The sequence below is a fragment of the Symphalangus syndactylus genome, chromosome 2 (genome assembly GCF_028878055.3).
Source record: "Symphalangus syndactylus isolate Jambi chromosome 2, NHGRI_mSymSyn1-v2.1_pri, whole genome shotgun sequence".
NCBI lineage: Eukaryota > Metazoa > Chordata > Mammalia > Primates > Hylobatidae > Symphalangus > Symphalangus syndactylus.
The window spans coordinates 57,442,354-57,460,630 of NC_072424.2; the positions used below are offsets into that span (position 1 = coordinate 57,442,354).

Consider the following 18,277-nt stretch of genomic DNA (forward strand, 5'->3'; position numbering starts at 1 on the left):
GATAGAGAGTAGAATGATGGTTACCAGAGGTTTGGAAGGATAGTGAAGTGGATGGAAGTGGGGATAGTTAATGGGCACAAAAATATAATTAGATATAATTAATAAGATCTAATATCTGATAGAACCACAGGGTGACTACAGGCAACAATAATTTACTGTACATTTTTAAGTAATTAAAAGAATATAACTGGATTATCTGCAACACAAAGAGAGGATAAATGCTCGAAGTGATGGATACACTATTTTCCCTGAGGTGACTGCTATGCATTGTATGCCTGTAGCAAAATATCTCATGTAACCCATAAATATATCACTTAGTAGTTACCCACAAAAATTCAAGGAGAAAAACAAAAAAAAGTTTATAGTTAATACTAAAGATGTTTAGTTAATACTAAAAATGTTGATGTCAGAAGGAAAAGACTAGTGAATTTTACTACAAGAGAAGTAAAAATATCTGCTTATGAAAGACATAAAAATCAAAATGCAAAAGAAACACTGCACAAACATTTTACTTCACAAAAGATAGATTAGGATCAAGAATATATCAATGACTTAGAAATTAAGAAGCAAAAACTGAAAAACCTGATAGGTAAGTCAGTAATATAAACACACAATTTACATACGAAGACACAGAGAGTATCCCTAAATATGTGGGGGAAATGCTAAGCTCTATTCATAATGCAATCAAAGCAAATTTAAAAAACACTATAAGTATATAATTTTTCTTCTCTTAGCCCGGCAAAAATTTTAGAATTTGACAATTTAATGACTATCCATTGCTAGAAATAATGTAAAATCACTATAATATCTAAGTGGGATAGTTTTGCAATATCTGTCAATATTACAAATTCTATACCGTTTGACCTAACCTTATGATCATTGAGAATACATCCACATGCTAAATAATATAGGTGTAATTTTATACCTGGTATCATTTGTTGTTAAGAAAAAGAATAAACATAAATATGGAAATGAATGTAGAACTCATCTAGGACTGAGATACATGATAAAGTGAAAGAAAGGCATGCAATAGTGTAGAATCATGTGTATAGTAGACAACCATGTGATTCTTTATATATAATTTGTGTTTATTTCTATGGAACACTTTTCCATGTTTTTTGCTCAGTGTTCTGAAATTTCACAATGTTGAGACTTTTATATAGTATGTTCTTGTTGTCTCTTGTTAAACTCTTCTATTTGGAAGCATGGGTCTTTCCATTTTTAGGTAGTTTCTGTATTTTTTCCCCTAAAAAGTCCCTTTTCCTGTTTTTTTTTTTCTGTAGCCCTAATTCCAAAAATTGGGTATCACATCTCCTAAATTGATCCTCTCATTTTCTCATAATTTCTTTTCTCTTTCCTATTTCTTTTCGTATTGCTTTATTTTCTATTCCATCTCCCCAATTGAATATCTCAAAATGAGTTTGAATTTTTAATTTGTTTTACTATATTTGTAATAATCTAGGGCAGTTTTCCATCCTTTAAATTATACACATTTCTGACATTGTTTTTTTTTTCAATAAGGGTAAAATGGCTTTTCTTCTCACTCTAAAAATGTTATAGTTTTGTTTTAATTTTCTTCTTTTTTGCCTAGTGTCTCAGTTTTCTGTAAATACTTTTTATGAAGATTTGTTCTCTCTCATTTGGAGTGATCATATTTAATGGTGAGGAACTAAGAAGGCTGACTGGAAACTGACCGTACAAGGATGGGCCATGATGACTGGAACTCTATGACAGGGTTGCAGGATGGCAACTAGGCTTTCGCTAGGGGACCCTCAAGGAGCTGGGTATCCTTAAGGCAGGAGCCCCTGAGATTCTTTAACTCCTGAAAATAAACCTTGGAAATTGTTTGTTTGTTTGTAAAGCTGAGTGAGGAGTTAGAATAATAATATGGATCACTGAGTTGGGAGAGAGACTCTCAGTGTCAGCTAATCTTCTTTCCAGAGCCCACCTTAGTATCAGATTCTCAGATGCTTTTTAAACCCACAGCATCTCAGTATTTCTGCTAGGCCAATTTTTTTTTCATAATTATGTCCCCTCATTTGTGTTTGGGCTGTAGCCTTTCTGCTAATTTAGTCAGTGTATCATTTTTTTCGTCTTCTCACCCTTTTTTGTGGGTTAAAACGTTTGTTTTATTTATTTTTTTAATTATCTCTTTTTTTGAGGTCTTGGGAGGCAGAGGGAAAAATTTAAGAGTTAAATCCAAATGTTTAGTCAGATATATCATTATGAAAAACTTTATGCTAATAAATTGGGCAATTTAAATGAAATGGATAAATTTCTAAAAAAATACTAATTGGAAAAACTGACCAGATCATAAATTTCAATTCTAAATAATCCTACAATTTATTAAATAACTGAATAAAATAGTTTTAAAAATCATCCCACAAAAACATACTTGAAATATATGGCCTTTTATTAAAGTTCTCCAAATTTTCAATAAAGTATTCATTCTAATACTATATAAATTTGCACAAAAACACAGAGGGAGGAACACATATCAATTAATTATATGGAGCTAGCATAATTTGAGTTAATTACTCTCAGAATGTTACAGGTAGAATTTTTATTGACCTATCATTAAATTTACTGATCTTTTCTTGTGTTTGATCTTCTGATAATCTCATCCATTAATTGTCTTATTAACATAGCCATAATTTTCTGTAATCTTAAATTTATAAACAGTCAAATTACATACGTATGATTGAAGAGATTTGGGATATTGGGCTTGGTTCCTAGCTCCTTCTTTTTTTTCAGTAATATGTGAGATTTCTTGGTGAGACATTCACATGGTAGGGAGACGTCAGTTATGAATCATTTCTAATTTACAACTCAGTCGTAAAATGCATAGCTTACATTATATTTTCCAGGAAATGATGCCTTGTGAGTCCCTATAGTTTAGATTTGTTTACTATAAGCAGTCCAAAGCCAGAGATATTTTGCTAAAAGATTCTTTAGATAAATACTGTCCTCTGACAAATATTTTTTGTTTGTTTACTAGGAGATGTAGTCATGTTTACAAAAAGATGGGATCAGGTCTTCTATGTTCTTTTATTACCGATATTAATGACCAATAACGGGTTCTCAGCCCAGTTTAATTAACTCCTTTTTCCCTACAATTCTGAGATTTACCATTTTTTTGTTTGTTTTTTCCTACAATTTCAAAATCTCTCATTGCCTAATTCCTTATCTAATTATCTATTTTATTCATCTTTTCCTGTTGATTTTTCAGAAAATTTAATATAATCATTTTAAATTCCTGGTAATTCTAGGTCTGGGCCTTAAAATTTTAGTTTTCATCTTGAATATAGGTCACATTCTCTTGAATATAGGTCACTTCTTTCTTCTGCTCTTTTGCAATCTCTGCTTTTATTTTTGTTACAGGACAGTGTTCTTTTTATGGTTCTACCATCCTTTCATATAATTATTAACTGCAGTTTAGTCAACATTTGATTATTTTAAAAAATGAATTGGTGTGGGAGCTGTGTCTTCTTCTTGTGATGCTGTATTTCTCAGTTCATGTTTAAAATGAGAGTGTTGGGCTTTGAGGTCTCCTTCAAATTCTATATCATATATATACAGGAACTTATTTTGTGGCAGATGTTGTCAAATTTATCTTCTCAAGTAATTTGACCAGAGTCCTTAATAATTCATTGTGAATTCAAGTTTTTAAGAGTTTATTTAATTTTTTATCTCTTTTTTTTAAAGGATCTGAAGGTGAAAAGTGCCAAGAGGTTATTGATGCCTATTTCTTTCTGGCTGCAAACTGCACTGAAGAGGCAATCTATGTGAATGATCCTGAAGATAATAATTCTTCATGTTGGTTCCCATGTGAACGCACAAAAGAGGTAAGGTAAATTTATGTAGTTGCTTTTCATTTTTCTCTTTAGCTTGTAATTGTCTGATTTTTAGAAAGTTAGAAATGTTTAGGTTACAGATTCTTCAATATTCAAAATATGAAAATATGTAGTTTTCATAGTTTAAATGTAACTTCATAAACAAATTCCCAACAGTCTACTTGGAAATTTATATTTACTTCATACATTTATAATATGGGAAGGTAAAAATTTTGAAGAATCATTTTGTTCCTAGTCTTTTTGTGTTTTATTAATGTTATAATTTGCAGGCTGACTAAAGCGTCTCAAATACAGTTGGATTATGCCACTTGTTTTTGCTCACAGATCATAATGAAATGCATTTGTCTTTTGGATATGTTTAAATCTCTGAGAGATTTCTAACCTCCTACACAAGAAAGCTGCTTAAAAAATAAAATAAATAAAAATAAATGAAAATAATTTCTAATCTCTAGGCAGTTCCATCACTAAAAATTGTGAGGCCTGTGACAAGAATAAAAGAGAGGCTCTCCTTTTATCCCCTCACCACTGTCTTATACAAATTAGATTATATTTTTTAATATGTAACAATAATTAAGAAAAATTTAAGAATCTTCATTTTAAACAACTTAGGAATAGGAACTTTTTGTTAAAATGATTCAAGAATTTTCCAAAAAGAGAATTAACAAAGTATTTGTAACCTATCTTGTCTTGATACATCCTAATTTGGTCATTTTAAGAAAGCCATATTTTAATTCTGCGTATTGTATACATTTCAGTAAAGACTCATAAGCCCTTTTCTTTACTAATATATAAATTTATGTTGAGTCAACCTTGTAAAAACTGATACAAGTCACTATTTCCTTCAAATTCACCATCTAGAGGCATTACAACTATGGGCAAAAAGACTTCAAATACCACAGAACATCTGAAAGTATGCCCTCAAATATATTTTGATATATGTTTACAAGTCATAACTATATGAAGTAAGCTTAATGCATTCTTACATATATATATATATATATTTAGCCAATCACATATACATCACTATACACATAGATGATTACATTACATTACATTACAGCTTTAAGACTTTTAGCTTTATCAGTATATTAAAAATAGTTACATATTATAATACACTTAATAATTCAGTAACTGTAAACCTTTGTTAGGAACAAGAAAATCATATTTGTTGTTTTGTTTATGTATTTCTAGTTCTCAGTATCCTTTTATAATATAAATCACCAACTTTAATCAAATTAAACAATTTCTTTAGACTCAAGAAAATACACAAATATAGCAATCTAAGATCATTTTGACTATTTTATTACTTTATGATTACACATTTTATATAACTTTAACAACTTTTATCATAGGCAAAATAAATATAAATGCACATCCTTCAACTGTATTTGCACAGCTTATTTCATTCTATAAGGAGAGAAGTAATTTAAATCTGTATTTAGAGACTATATTTTTATATTTTTCTTAATTAGGAATTGTTCAGGCATCCAAAATAATTTGATTAATTTGATAAATTGTTCAGGCATCCAAGATAATTTGATTAATTTGATTAAATATCTGTGTAAGTTCTTAATGTTGACTAAATATTTAGAAATTGCAAACTTATACAATCATGTTAAGTTCTTATGATTTGTAGTATCATCAATAAAACATTCTAATATATCAGTGTAGTAAAATTAGTAAGAAGTCACAAGATTCAACCCTTTTAAATTATATCTGTTATTAAAATTTCAATTATATCAATTTTAGATTTGTGTAATCAGATAATTTGAGGACATAATTATAGAATATTTCTCTTAAAGTTAAATTAAATCAGGCTAATTTATCTGAAATGTCATTTATTTAAAAATTACATGAGTCCTTTTTAAATAAATAAACCTTTAGAATACATAAATACATATGTACTAATATAAATAAGCAAACCTCAGTATTTATGTATTTTGAAAAATCAAAACTTTAGGATTAAGCCAAAGCTCTGTGGAGCCCAGTTTTTTTCTTCAACTAAAGACTAACAATATTACCCATACACATGAATGCTTTTCCTGATTTGTTAAAATCTGGGGAAGAGAAATCATGTAAATAAAGCACAGTTAATCATTTCCTTTCATTGTAAAATGTAGACTATCTGAAAAATCATCCTATAATGGCAATATAGAATGTAATAAAAATATTTATGATCAATTAATTTCTATTTGTTCTAAGCAAAACAGAAAAGCAGAAAAAGTGAAAAATGAATAAATGAAGTTTATCTAGATTCTGTTAGATATAAAATTATGATTGCAAAGTTTGATTATCTCCCTTCTGCACAGCACTGGAGATGCTTAAATGCAGAAAAACTATTTTCAAACACACAAGGACGAATTATTATAAACAGTTTAAATAACTCACATACTTGACAATTTCACAGAGCCATGTAATTAAAAATCTAGTGCTTCTTCATCCCGGAAGCATGAAAATGAAAGAGGAGGTTTTGTATAATACACAGTAATCTCTCTATTAGACATACAGGACAGAGAATCTCATGAGGATTTTTCCCTTTTTGTTCTGTTGGATCTGTCAAATAAACAATCTTGTTCATGTCAGAATTTCCCCAGAGTGGTCACTGCAATTTCACATTGTCCTTTGAGAAATTATGCCAATTAGAGAGATATGTATATGGCTTACAATATGAGGGGAGGAATGTGTGGTGTCCAGGTATAAAAGACTGAGAAGAACCCGTGAAAACTTATGTCAGCAAGCATTTGTACAATATCATGTCTCCAGAAAAATCAAAAGATCAATCAATTTCAAATCAACTAAGAGTGTTTAGAAGATTTTTTAAAAGGTGACAACAAAAATGTTGCCCAAAGGAACACTAGAGTGATGTGATCATCTGAACTCATCGCTTATTTAGAACACTTGAATGATGTACTTGTAGAACCCACACTTTCCTCTCCCAGCTGACTTCCTCTTATAGACTCACCTGAAAAACTGATGAAGACGGAGAGTTTTCCTATTTATATATATTTGAATGTTTTTTTATTCTTTTTTTTTTCTTTTTTTTTATTATTATACTTTAGGTTTTAGGGTACATGTGCACAATGTGCAGGTTTGTTACATATGTATCCATGTGCCATGTTGTTTTGCTTGTTTTTTTATTCTTAAGAAACAACAGAAACATAACATTTGTCAAGTTAATGAAAAAAATTGGAGTTTAGACTTGATACTGTACCTATGTCACTTTCACAGTTGGAGAGAATATCCAGTGTTCTCAGGGTAGTGCATTGGTTGCTATCCAGCCTTGAGAGTGAGGGCATTTTAATGAGATTTTGTGAAACTTTGGATTTATTCACTTTTTACCCTCCGAAAGACCACCAGACAATTCTGCTGATGGAGACAAACTAATTATTTTGGACTTCTTTCAATAAGGGAAAACAACACCTTAGTAGAGTCTTAGTAGTGCCTCAGATGGGAGAAGTTGTGGAAAGTTATTTATTTGGTGTAGAGCTTTGAGTCAGTTGTAGAGGGTATTTAGTGGGGACTGGTTAGAGTTTATGAAGGAAAGCTTCCTATTGTTGGCACGATATACTGAGAATCTTTAAAGTGAGTCTTGATGTGCAAACTGTTAGTCTTTGTAAATAACTTATTTTAGTTGGTTCAAGTCTTATGTTCCAGAAGCAAGTATTTCATGGAGTAAATAGTAAGTTAGTCTTGCTTTTTCTCAGTATTTTGAAACATATGATGGAAAATTAGGTTTATTTTAGTTTTTATCATCAAAGACAGAAATTCCCAGAGTGTTCTTTTATTTTTTTTTTTTGTATTAAAATGTTTTCTTTCTCTGAGTGAGGTCCTTTTAAATGCAAATGCTTCTGGAATGGAAACACATAATTACAAATAAGTTTATCTTGTTTTCTACACCCCTGCTACAAAAATGTTATAAAATTATATATTATTATGAGTTACGGGGAAGAGAAGGTGAATTTCAAGCCAGGTAGAAGAGTCTATGGAGCACTGAAATTTGGGATGTGAAAGGCTTTTACCAAGTTTATTTTATTTCAGAATTTATGACTAGGTCTTAATCCAGTATAAATTTGAACTTTAATTCATCCAGATATGATTTTTAAAATCTGTTCCCTTTTAGTTAGCTAAATATATAGCCAAAACAACCTTCCTCTTTCCCTCACCTTGACTAAACTTCAGACAAGTTTCTTATTGCCTACAGGACCCTGCACTCTTTTTTTCTTATAGGATGTACTTTAAAAATTTTGCAGTTATAAATTATCTGCCTTTTTGAAATGTATGTAAATCTTCTTCTAACCTCTTGCCAGTTTAAGGATGCACGGGATGTCTGTATCAAGGACCTTGGAACCATGTCTCTGAAATGTAAACATCAAAGAAAATAGTACTCTTACTTCCCTGTGTACTCTACAGAAGGCCTACTCACAGAGCAAAATCTTTGCAAACTCAGTAATAACTCAATCTGCTTGACACATTGCATTGATCAAACTCTTCTCTAGTGACATCAAGTATGACAGTCTTCCCTCTTAACTGCAGGGATACTTTCCAAGACCCCAGTGTATGCCTGAAACTGTGAATAGTACCAAACCCTGTATTTACTGTAGTTTTTCTATACATACATACCTATGATAAAGTCTAATTTTTAAATCAGGCACAAAAATAGATTAACAACAATTACTAATAAAAATAGAACAATTATAACAGTATACTATAATAAAAGTCATGTGACTATGGTCTCTCTTTTTCAAGATATCTTACTAAACTGTACTAACATATTTTTGAACTGTGGTAACTGAAAGCGTGGAAAGTGAAACCAACCATAAGGGAGCACTGCTGTCATGTTTTATTAGTTCAAGTTCGCAGTTAAAATCTCTCCTGCTTTCTATTTTTGGAGAATTGAGTTTAGTCTCTCTCCCCTATTTCAATAGTCTTTAATAACATTTAATGACCTATCTAACTTTGGTGCAATTTTTACTTTGACAGATATTATTTTAAGGATCCAGCTTTCTACGTATCATGATTAAGAAAAGTCACTTTCCCCTCTGAAGTCACTTTATTTATCTATTTAATAACAAGGGTCAAAATGGCAAAATAAAGGGCATATATTACATCTTACAGAATTTTTTTCCCACAGAGTCCTTTGCCAAGTGACCCTATGTACTAATATAATGTGGATATGACAAAATTATTTCTGGAAAATTACATGATATTCTCTGAAATGATAGCTGGCATTATTTAACTAGAGTTGTTTATTTACCTATGCAGAACATTTTCTGTAAGTATGTTATAAATATCCTTCAGGAAGGTTAATTTCTCTACAGATGAAGTGACTTTGGGGTAATAATACTGTGTTATGTATATACATCACTAGTAATGTATTATCAAAAAGGGAATTTCCAGCTGTTTGTTTTACTTCTGTTTCTTTTGGGAAGAAAATATCTTCCACTGCCCAAAATCATGATTTTATTGCATTCCTTCATCAAGTAAACATTTTAAAATATCTAGAATAAAACTTCTAATTTAACTTGTGTGTATTTTGTAATATTGAGGTTTTTGTGCAAAGTTTAATAATTAATTATATGTTTTATGTACATAATATATATACAGTTCACCTGTGAAATACAGGAGTTAGGGTTGCCAACCCCGTTCAGTCCAAAATTGCTAAACTCGTTTGATGTAACATTTTGATAGAATATTTGATAGAATTTTTTGTATAAAATTTTTAAAGATTAATGGACTCCTTTAAGCAGATCTTTGATTCTCTTTATACACAAAGTTGAGAAATATTTCCTCTGCTTTACAAGGCAGATTCAAGTTTCTATACGTCTACTGATATAATTTACTCTCTTGCTAATTTTTCTGAGAGACTTCTTATCCGTAAATTTAATTACAGAAAACCAAAATTCTAGTAGATGTCTAGACTACCTGAACAGATGAGAAATCATGTTGAAACCCAAAATTATTTTTTAGTCCCAGAAATTACTTGCAATAGTTTTTAGATATAGTACATAACTGCAGCATAAAATAATTCACCATCTTTCTCATTTAATAAAAGTTTCTCAACTGGAGCATTAGATATAATTTAGGTGTTCATATCACATCCCTTAGACAAAATGTTACGTGGTTTTTGAGGTATAGCCAAGAGGAAAACTCATTATTCAACTTTTAGTTATTTCAGATTTTCTTAAATCCCAGTAATAATTATTTTGAAAATAAATAGTTATGTGAAATAAGTTTGTCCTATTCCAAATTCTGTACTAATATTCCTTGTTAAAATATTGCTCTCTTTCAAGATTTAATTATGTATTATTCTGTAATATAGATATATAATAATTAAAAATACAATGGGTAATTTGAAGTTTTGGTGTTTCATATTTTCTAATTATATTTAAGGTGCAGAAATAATACATTAGGCATTTTTCCATAAAGAATATTTTAAAAATTAACAAATTTTGAATAAGGCTTATAAGCTAGAAAATATAGCTTTATAGCCAAGTCAACTTTCTAACTTTGGTAATTTTTCTGAGATAACAAAAGAGAATATTCTCATTTTTTTTAAAGAAAAACACAGTAAGTTATAATGTTCAGTATAGTCTCAAATTTTAGGAAGCTAAACTACCTATAGATATAGAGATAGAGATAGATAGAAAAATAAAGTAGTGTCATAAAATGCTAGAATTTGTTGCTTCCTATATGAGCATTTATTAAATTTGTAAGCCAGTTATAATAGTGCTCCTTTAATTGAAAAAAACTTTACAACTAATATCCTCTGGATGTAGAAAATCATTACATACTCAAACAGAAATGAAAGCCTTTGTGAATTACAAACACATAGACATACAGACACAGAGAAAACTTAAAGCTTCAGTTGTAATATTTTAGACTTGGGGCAAGTGTAAATAACACTTTATTATCTGTTCACATCAAAGAACTATTCTACTTCTTAGTAGATTTGATTTTCTTACTTGTTTTGAGCTCTATGTAGAAAGTGAAAAGACAGATTCTCATTTGATTCTAATTCAACAGAGAGTGAATCTCTATGAAACATTCATCTATTTAGATATCAATAAAGATCAGACCATGAAACCAAATTCCTAATCTTTGTTGCTACAGATGGAAAATAACTTGTTGGCTATGAACCAAAACCAAAAAGAAAATGTGAAAATATGCAGAGAAATGTTTTTAAAGATAGTAAAGTTCTACTGTCATTTGAATATACCTGTAGAAATTAAGAATATATGTATATGTAAATATATAAATATATGCCTGTGTTTAAGCACTCCATAAGAAGTGCATTTCTCTTCTGACAGTTTACCTAACCATCAGGTGACTCCATTGGGCATATCTGTGGAAGATTTTTTAAAGCTGTTAAAAATATAAATATAATTTTCAATAAAACATGGCATCATAACTTTATGAAAATATTAAACAAACATGTGTGAAAGATATTATTTAATTTACTTTTAATAAGGAATCCAGTAAAGCTTTACTATCAGTTCAAAGGAGAAAACAAGTAAACCACTGAAGAATAAAAACTATTTAGCAAAACCACAAATAGACTTTCCATGGATCTGTTTATCAATACAATGCTATTTCCATCACATCAGTTAACATTTAAACAATGTCTATAAAAATTTCGTTAAAATAAAATGGAATTTAAAATAATTGTGTAATAAATGTACATATATTCAGTACATATATATACATACATATACACATACATATATATTTCTGTCACAATTTGAGTATAAACAATTTGACTATTAAAAATGATTTTGACATAAATCAAAACTGATTATTTTAACCTTTGCTAAAGAAACATTATTTCAACAAATAAATGAAAGCTTGAAATTCAAACTTTGAAATGATTGTGTCATCCAAAAGACTACCAAGAAGACTAAATAGTAGAAAGAAGAGTTTATTTGTGGTATCAGTTTGCTAACTGGGTGTATTAGTCCATTCTCACACTGCTCTAAAGAACTACCTGAGACTGGGTGATTTACAAAGAAAAGAGGTTTAATTGACACACAGTTCCACAGGCTCTACAGGAGGCATGGCTGGGAGGCCTGAGAAAACTTACAATCATGGCAGAAAGCGAAGGGGAAGCAAGCATGGTCTTCACATGGTAGCAGGAGAGAGAGTAAAGGGAGAGGTGTTATATACTTTTACACAACCAGCTCTCAGGAGAACTCACTCAGTATCAGGAGAACAGCAAGGGGGAAACTGCCCCCATGATTTAATCATCTCCCACCAGGCCCCACCTCCCACAGTCAGAATCACAACTCAACGTGAGACTTGGCTGAGGAAACAGAGCCAAATAATATAACTGGGAAAACTTCATCTCTGATGTGGACCCAAGGTGCTCTCTCAGAAGTAGTAAAGGTCAGGGTGATTTTTGTGCCTCATAAGGTCTGTGTTCAAAAGAGAGTCAGACATATTTAGCAAGTTTGTGGGGAAAGCAATACATATTTATGGGGGACAGTCAAGCACATGTTCAATGAGTAAACATATATGTAACATACATCTCATGTTCTCTTTGAAGCAGGGCTTTAGCTTTAAAATTAGGTGGAATTTGGCAGTTCACATAAAAAAAGTGAACTATAGGACACAAAGACAGTTTATGTCCTGTCTGTAAAAACTTGCTGAAACTGGTTTGAGGCCTACAATTGCTTATCAGAAAAGTGTTTTGTAAGGTGATTCTCTGTCTGATAAGGGTTATGGTGGCCTTGGTTGTAAATCAGAGTTAGAAATGAAATGACAATTTGACTGAAAGCTCCTATTAGGGAATTTAGCAAGGGTGTGGTTTCTCTTGTAGCTCTAGAAATTTACGGAATTGCTGTGCCAGCCAAGCTTTGAACCCTTGTCCCATAGTTACCTTCTGTTTCCTTAACCCTAGGTTTCATCTTAGTAGACAGAGAGGCATCTATTGTGGTCTCTCAGGTCACACTTGTAATATTGTAGTAAATGATGGGAATTTATAACATTTTTACTTCTTTTGTTGCTATAGATTTGTGCAAATGGATGCAGTTGTTTGAGTGAAGATGACAGTCAGGAATATCACTATCTATGTTTTCTCAGATGGGCTGGCAACATGTATCTGGAAAATACAACTGATGATCAAGAAAATGAGTGTCAACCTGAAGCTATTTGTAAAGATGAAATTAATAGACCCAGGTATTTATGTATCATTTGAGCAGATAATATCACATATCAAAAAGTTATAATTAAATTGATAGTCATAATTGAACTGTTTCATAGTAACAATCTTTTTGTTGATTAAAATGATTGGAATTTCCACAACAAACACTTACATATACATATATAGTTATTATATATTATGTTACACAATACATGTTATGTATAACAATTCTAGCACAATAAAAGAAGGGAAGAAGGAATATATCTGTATAGAAATAACTTTTCTATGTCGTTGTTGAATTAAGTTAGCATAAATCTGTGGTAAATTCTGATAAGATGTGTACAATTAGCTCCAAAGCAACTACAAAAAAAAAACAACAACAACAAAACAAACAACTCATATGCTTTAGTAAAATCAGCATTAACAAAATTAAAATGTTGCCCTCAGGGTCTGGCACAGTGACTTAAGCCTGTAATCTCAGTGTTTTGGGAGGCTAGGGCAAGAGAATAGCTTGAGGCCAGGAGTTTGAGACCAGCCTGGGCAACATAGTGATAATTTGTCTCTACAAAAAAATTTAAAAAATCAACCAGGTGTGGTTGTGCACACCTGTAGTCCTAGCTACTTGGGATGCTGAGGAAGAAGTATCACTTGAGCCCAGGAGTTAGAAGCTGCAATGAGCTATGATTGTGCCACTGCACTCCAGCCTGGGCAACAGAGTGAGACCCTATCACGAAAAAATAAATACAATAAAATAAAATATTGCCCTAGAGATTTACTTAGTATAAAATAAACTAGTATTAGAATAATTAGAATGAGAAAAATAGAGGTACAAAAGAGAGATAAGACATGTGGAAAACAAAAAGTAAAATGGCAGGCATAAATTCAGATATATCAAAAATATTTAAATAAAGTGATTTCAGAAATTCAATCAAAAGATAGAGATGTTTAGACTGGCTGTTTTCTGATTTAGTCAACTATATATGATCTATAGAAGATACACTTTATACGTGTGTGTGTATATATGTATATGGTTTACGGAAGACACTTTAGATTCAAAGATACAAATAAGCTGAAAGTAAAGCAACAAAAAAAAATCATTCCAACTGCATTAAGAAGAAAACTGGAGTGCCTATACTAACATCAGGGAAGAAAATAGATATTAAGAGAAAAAATGAAACTGTTACTAGAGAAAAAGAAAGATATTTTATAATTATAAAAGAGTCAAACTATCAGAAAAGGTAGTAATTACAAACATATATGTGTATATATATATGTATATGTATATACACAACTAACAACAGAGCCTCAAAATAATGAAGCTAAAAAAATAATTTAAGGGAGAAATAGCCAATTCAACAATAACAATTAGAGGCTCTAATATTCTATTTTCAATAGCACATATATCACTTGGCTGTAAATCAACTAAGATATAGAAGATTTGAACAACACTATAAATCATCTAGAAAAAGTAGATAGCTATAAAACACATTACCCGACAACAGCAGAATAACCTTCTTAAATGTACATGGCACACTCTCCAGGATAGATCATATCCTACGTTATGCTATAAAGCAAGCTGTAATATGTTTCAAAACATTGAAATAATAAAAAGGACATTATCTGACCAAAATTGAATGAGATTAAACATCAAAATCGATAAGTAACTTGGTAAATTTACAATTACATGGAAGTTAAATAACACAATCTTTATTAAACAATGAATCAAAATGAAATTGCAAGAGAAATTAGAAAAGACTTTGAGATTATTGAAAATGGATAACAAAACTCATGGCATGTGGGTGATGCAGTGCTGGGAATAAAATTTATAGCTGTAAATACCTCAATAGCCTAAACTTCCATAACACAATGGACAATAGAGGAAACTAAACCTAAATAAAATAAGTAGAAAGAAGGAAATCATAAAATGTAGAGTAAAATTAATAAAATAAAATATAGATAAACAATAAAGAATATCAAAAAACAAAATTTCATTTGTTTTAAACATTAACAAAATAAATATACTAAAATCAGGAATAATATATAAAATATTACTGAAATTACAGAAAGAAAAATAATTATAAAGAAATGCTATGAACAACTGTAAATTAAAAAAATTAGTTAACTTCGATAAAATGGAAAACAGAAAAATACCAACTACTGAAATTGATTCAAGAAGAAATAGGAAATTTAACCTATAAGTAAAAAGATTGAATCAGTAATTAAACAAACTAACAAAAATTAACACTATGAAATGCTCATGCCTAGATGACTTCATTGGGACATTGTAACAAATATTTAAAGCAAAATTAAGAGTAGTTATTCACCACCTCCTCCAAAAATAGAAGAGAAGAGAACATTTCCCAACTCATTTTATGAGGCCAATATTACAACAATAGCACAACTAGACAAATCACAAGAAAACTATAAGCAAATCTATGTTTTTAATCCCTCTATATAGCACTATATACTCTCTATATACCACTAAGCTCAGTGAAAAAGAGAAAATTGTATATACTCTGAATAAATGGAAATATAATGCATAGACTTAAATATTAGGCCTTAAGTTAGCTAAAATATTAATTCTTCCCAAATTAATTCACACAAGAATCCTCAACACGGTGATACCACACCAAATTCAGCAACATATAGAAAAGTTTATACAGCATGACCAGGTGGGATTTATCATAAGAATATAAGTTTGGTTTAATATCTTAAAATCAATTAATGTAATTTAATGTATAAATAGAATAAATAAAAAAGAAAATGCGTGATAATGTAAATAGATGGAGAAAAAAAGCATGTTACAGAATCTCACAACTCTTTATGAAACAAACACTTAACAAATAAAGAATAAAAGGGAACTGCCACAATCTGATAAGAGAAGTTAAAAAAAAATAAGAACAAAGAAACATAACTAACATTATACTTTATGGTGAAAGGCTGAAAGACTGGAATTTTAAATCAAAACAATGAGATAACACTTTACACCCAGGAATTCTTCTTCTAGTACATACTCAAAAAAATGAACATATATGTTCTTACAAAAATTTATACGTGAATGTTTGCAGTTTTGTTCAAAAGAGTCAAAAAGTTGAAACAACCCAAATGACCATCAACTGATGAATGGATATATAAAATTTGTTATATCCATACAGTGAAATATTATTCAGCAATAGACAAAGATGAATTACTGATACATGCTTCAATACGAATAGACATTGAAAACATTTTGATAAGGAAAAGCAGTAAGCCACAAAAGACACATAGAATAGTGCTCAACAAATACTTGTTTAATGAAACAATGATTTTCAGAAGCTTTTTTATTTATTAAGAAAATTATCCTTAGTTTTGTGATATAATTTCCTTTTTTCTGATTTTGTGATTCTCTTTTGTTTGTCATTATTTTTTGATATCCAGAGAATCTTGGCATTTTTGTAATTTATCAACACTTTAATGAGTTCTTGATATTGTCTCATAATTAATACTAACAATGAAGGCCAGCAAATGTTGCAGATACAAGTATTTCATATAAAATTAAGTTTATATCAGTTGCAATATCTAGAAATTATATGTGTGATACCACCTGTTATAATGTCAAAAGATATGCAAAATCTTTAGAATTAAAAAAAAGATTCTCTAATTCTCCATTAAAAAGACCCTTTATATACTAGTAAGCTCAGTGAAAAAGAGAAAATTATATATACTCTGAATAAATGGAAATATAATGCATGGATTTAAATATTAGGCCTTAAATTAGCTAAAATATTAATTCCTCTCAAATTAATTCACACATTTAATGCAATAGTAAAAATATTGCAAGTATTTTAGAAACTAATTGTGTTATATATTTATGAATAATATTTTCCAAATTATGAAGTTATCTTTAAAAGGAAGACTAATGGGGTGGGATCTCATGAACCATATGATATGACAGACTACAAAACGTATATAGGTGCCTTTAAGGGAAAAAAAATAATAATGGGTCAACAGAGAGCTCTGACAACAACCCGAGTATATATGGGAACTTGATATATGAGAAATTTGGCTATAATTTCATTTGAACATACAGGGTTCTTTAGTAAATGGTATTGAGGAAATGGCTCATTATAAGACCTTAAATGAAACTGGATTACAACCTTATACCTTATATAGAAGTAGACTCTAAATGTGTATAGGGATCTAAAAGTAAAAGGTAAAATGATGATATAAATGAAAGAAATGTAGAAAAATATCTCTGTGATTTCAGGATGGAGAAATTTTTCAACTAAATTCAATTTAAAGGCAAAATAATGATAGTATTATAATGATAGACACTAATAATCTTGATGATGTTAACAGACACAAAGTTAATGAATAACGTATAAACATTTTCTTTTAAAGTGTATTTTAAATGGGTGCAGATTAAAATTCATCATATAAGTGATGTATTTCTATTTCAAACAGGTCTGCATATTACCATATTTTTTTGCCCTGAAATCTTCAAAAAATTTTTCTGGGAGTTTATAAAATGTTTAATGAGCCAAAGAATAAATCATACCAGCCATATTGTTACTTAAGACCAGGAAAGATTTGCTAAGTATGGGATGTTAATTTCTTAATACCATGCCCAGACTGTGAAGTGTTCATGACTCCCACCTGTTTTTGAAGCCTCAAATTTATGTCTAAGTCACCAATCCCTACTTGCTACCAGAAATATCATAATAGAATGAAATATATTCATTCGTACATTTATTATTTATTGAATCTCCTCTAACTGGAAGATATTTTTCGAAACGTTATGACAATGAGACATGATACCTGTCCTCAGGTAATGTACTATACATAGGTAAGATTATATACTCTTCAGAACACATCTCATGGTTCTTCTATTTCATTTAGAAAGTGAACACATTTTTAAAGTACTAAAGTAATTATTTTTTTCACTTTCTGAACATACAAGTTGCTTGATTATAGCAGTGTGTCTTCTGGCTTTCTTTCTGGAAGTTTTAAATTTAACCTGTTTCCTTTACAGGCTATTTTAGGAGATTCACATTTTCTGTGTAATGTTAAATATATCCAAAACACAATTTTCAGTTATAAGTAAGAGTTCTGTTTCAAAGTGTAAAATCTAAAAGTCCATAAGAAAATCAGGTAAAGTTTGAAAAACTATTTCTGTAGAGTCAGGAGGCTTGTAAAAATAGAGCTTTATGTGAATTTGGCACAAAAATATAGTATAATTTGACCAGGATTTTCTTAAATTATTTCTGATCCCAAAAGTCTAATAATTATTTATTCTAAGACTATTGTA

At 30.0% G+C, this 18,277-nt stretch overlaps 1 protein-coding gene across 1 annotated transcript in view; it reads left to right on the plus strand.

Annotated features, from left to right (window-relative positions):
* The window catches only part of EYS (eyes shut homolog), a 2,088,383-nt gene that overhangs the window by 430,460 nt on the left and 1,639,646 nt on the right, over window positions 1–18,277 (plus strand). The window contains exons 11-12 of the mRNA XM_063618766.1: window positions 3,706–3,845; window positions 12,859–13,025. Of these exons, the coding sequence (XP_063474836.1) occupies window positions 3,706–3,845; window positions 12,859–13,025 (307 nt within the window). The remainder of the gene's footprint in view (window positions 1–3,705; window positions 3,846–12,858; window positions 13,026–18,277) is intronic.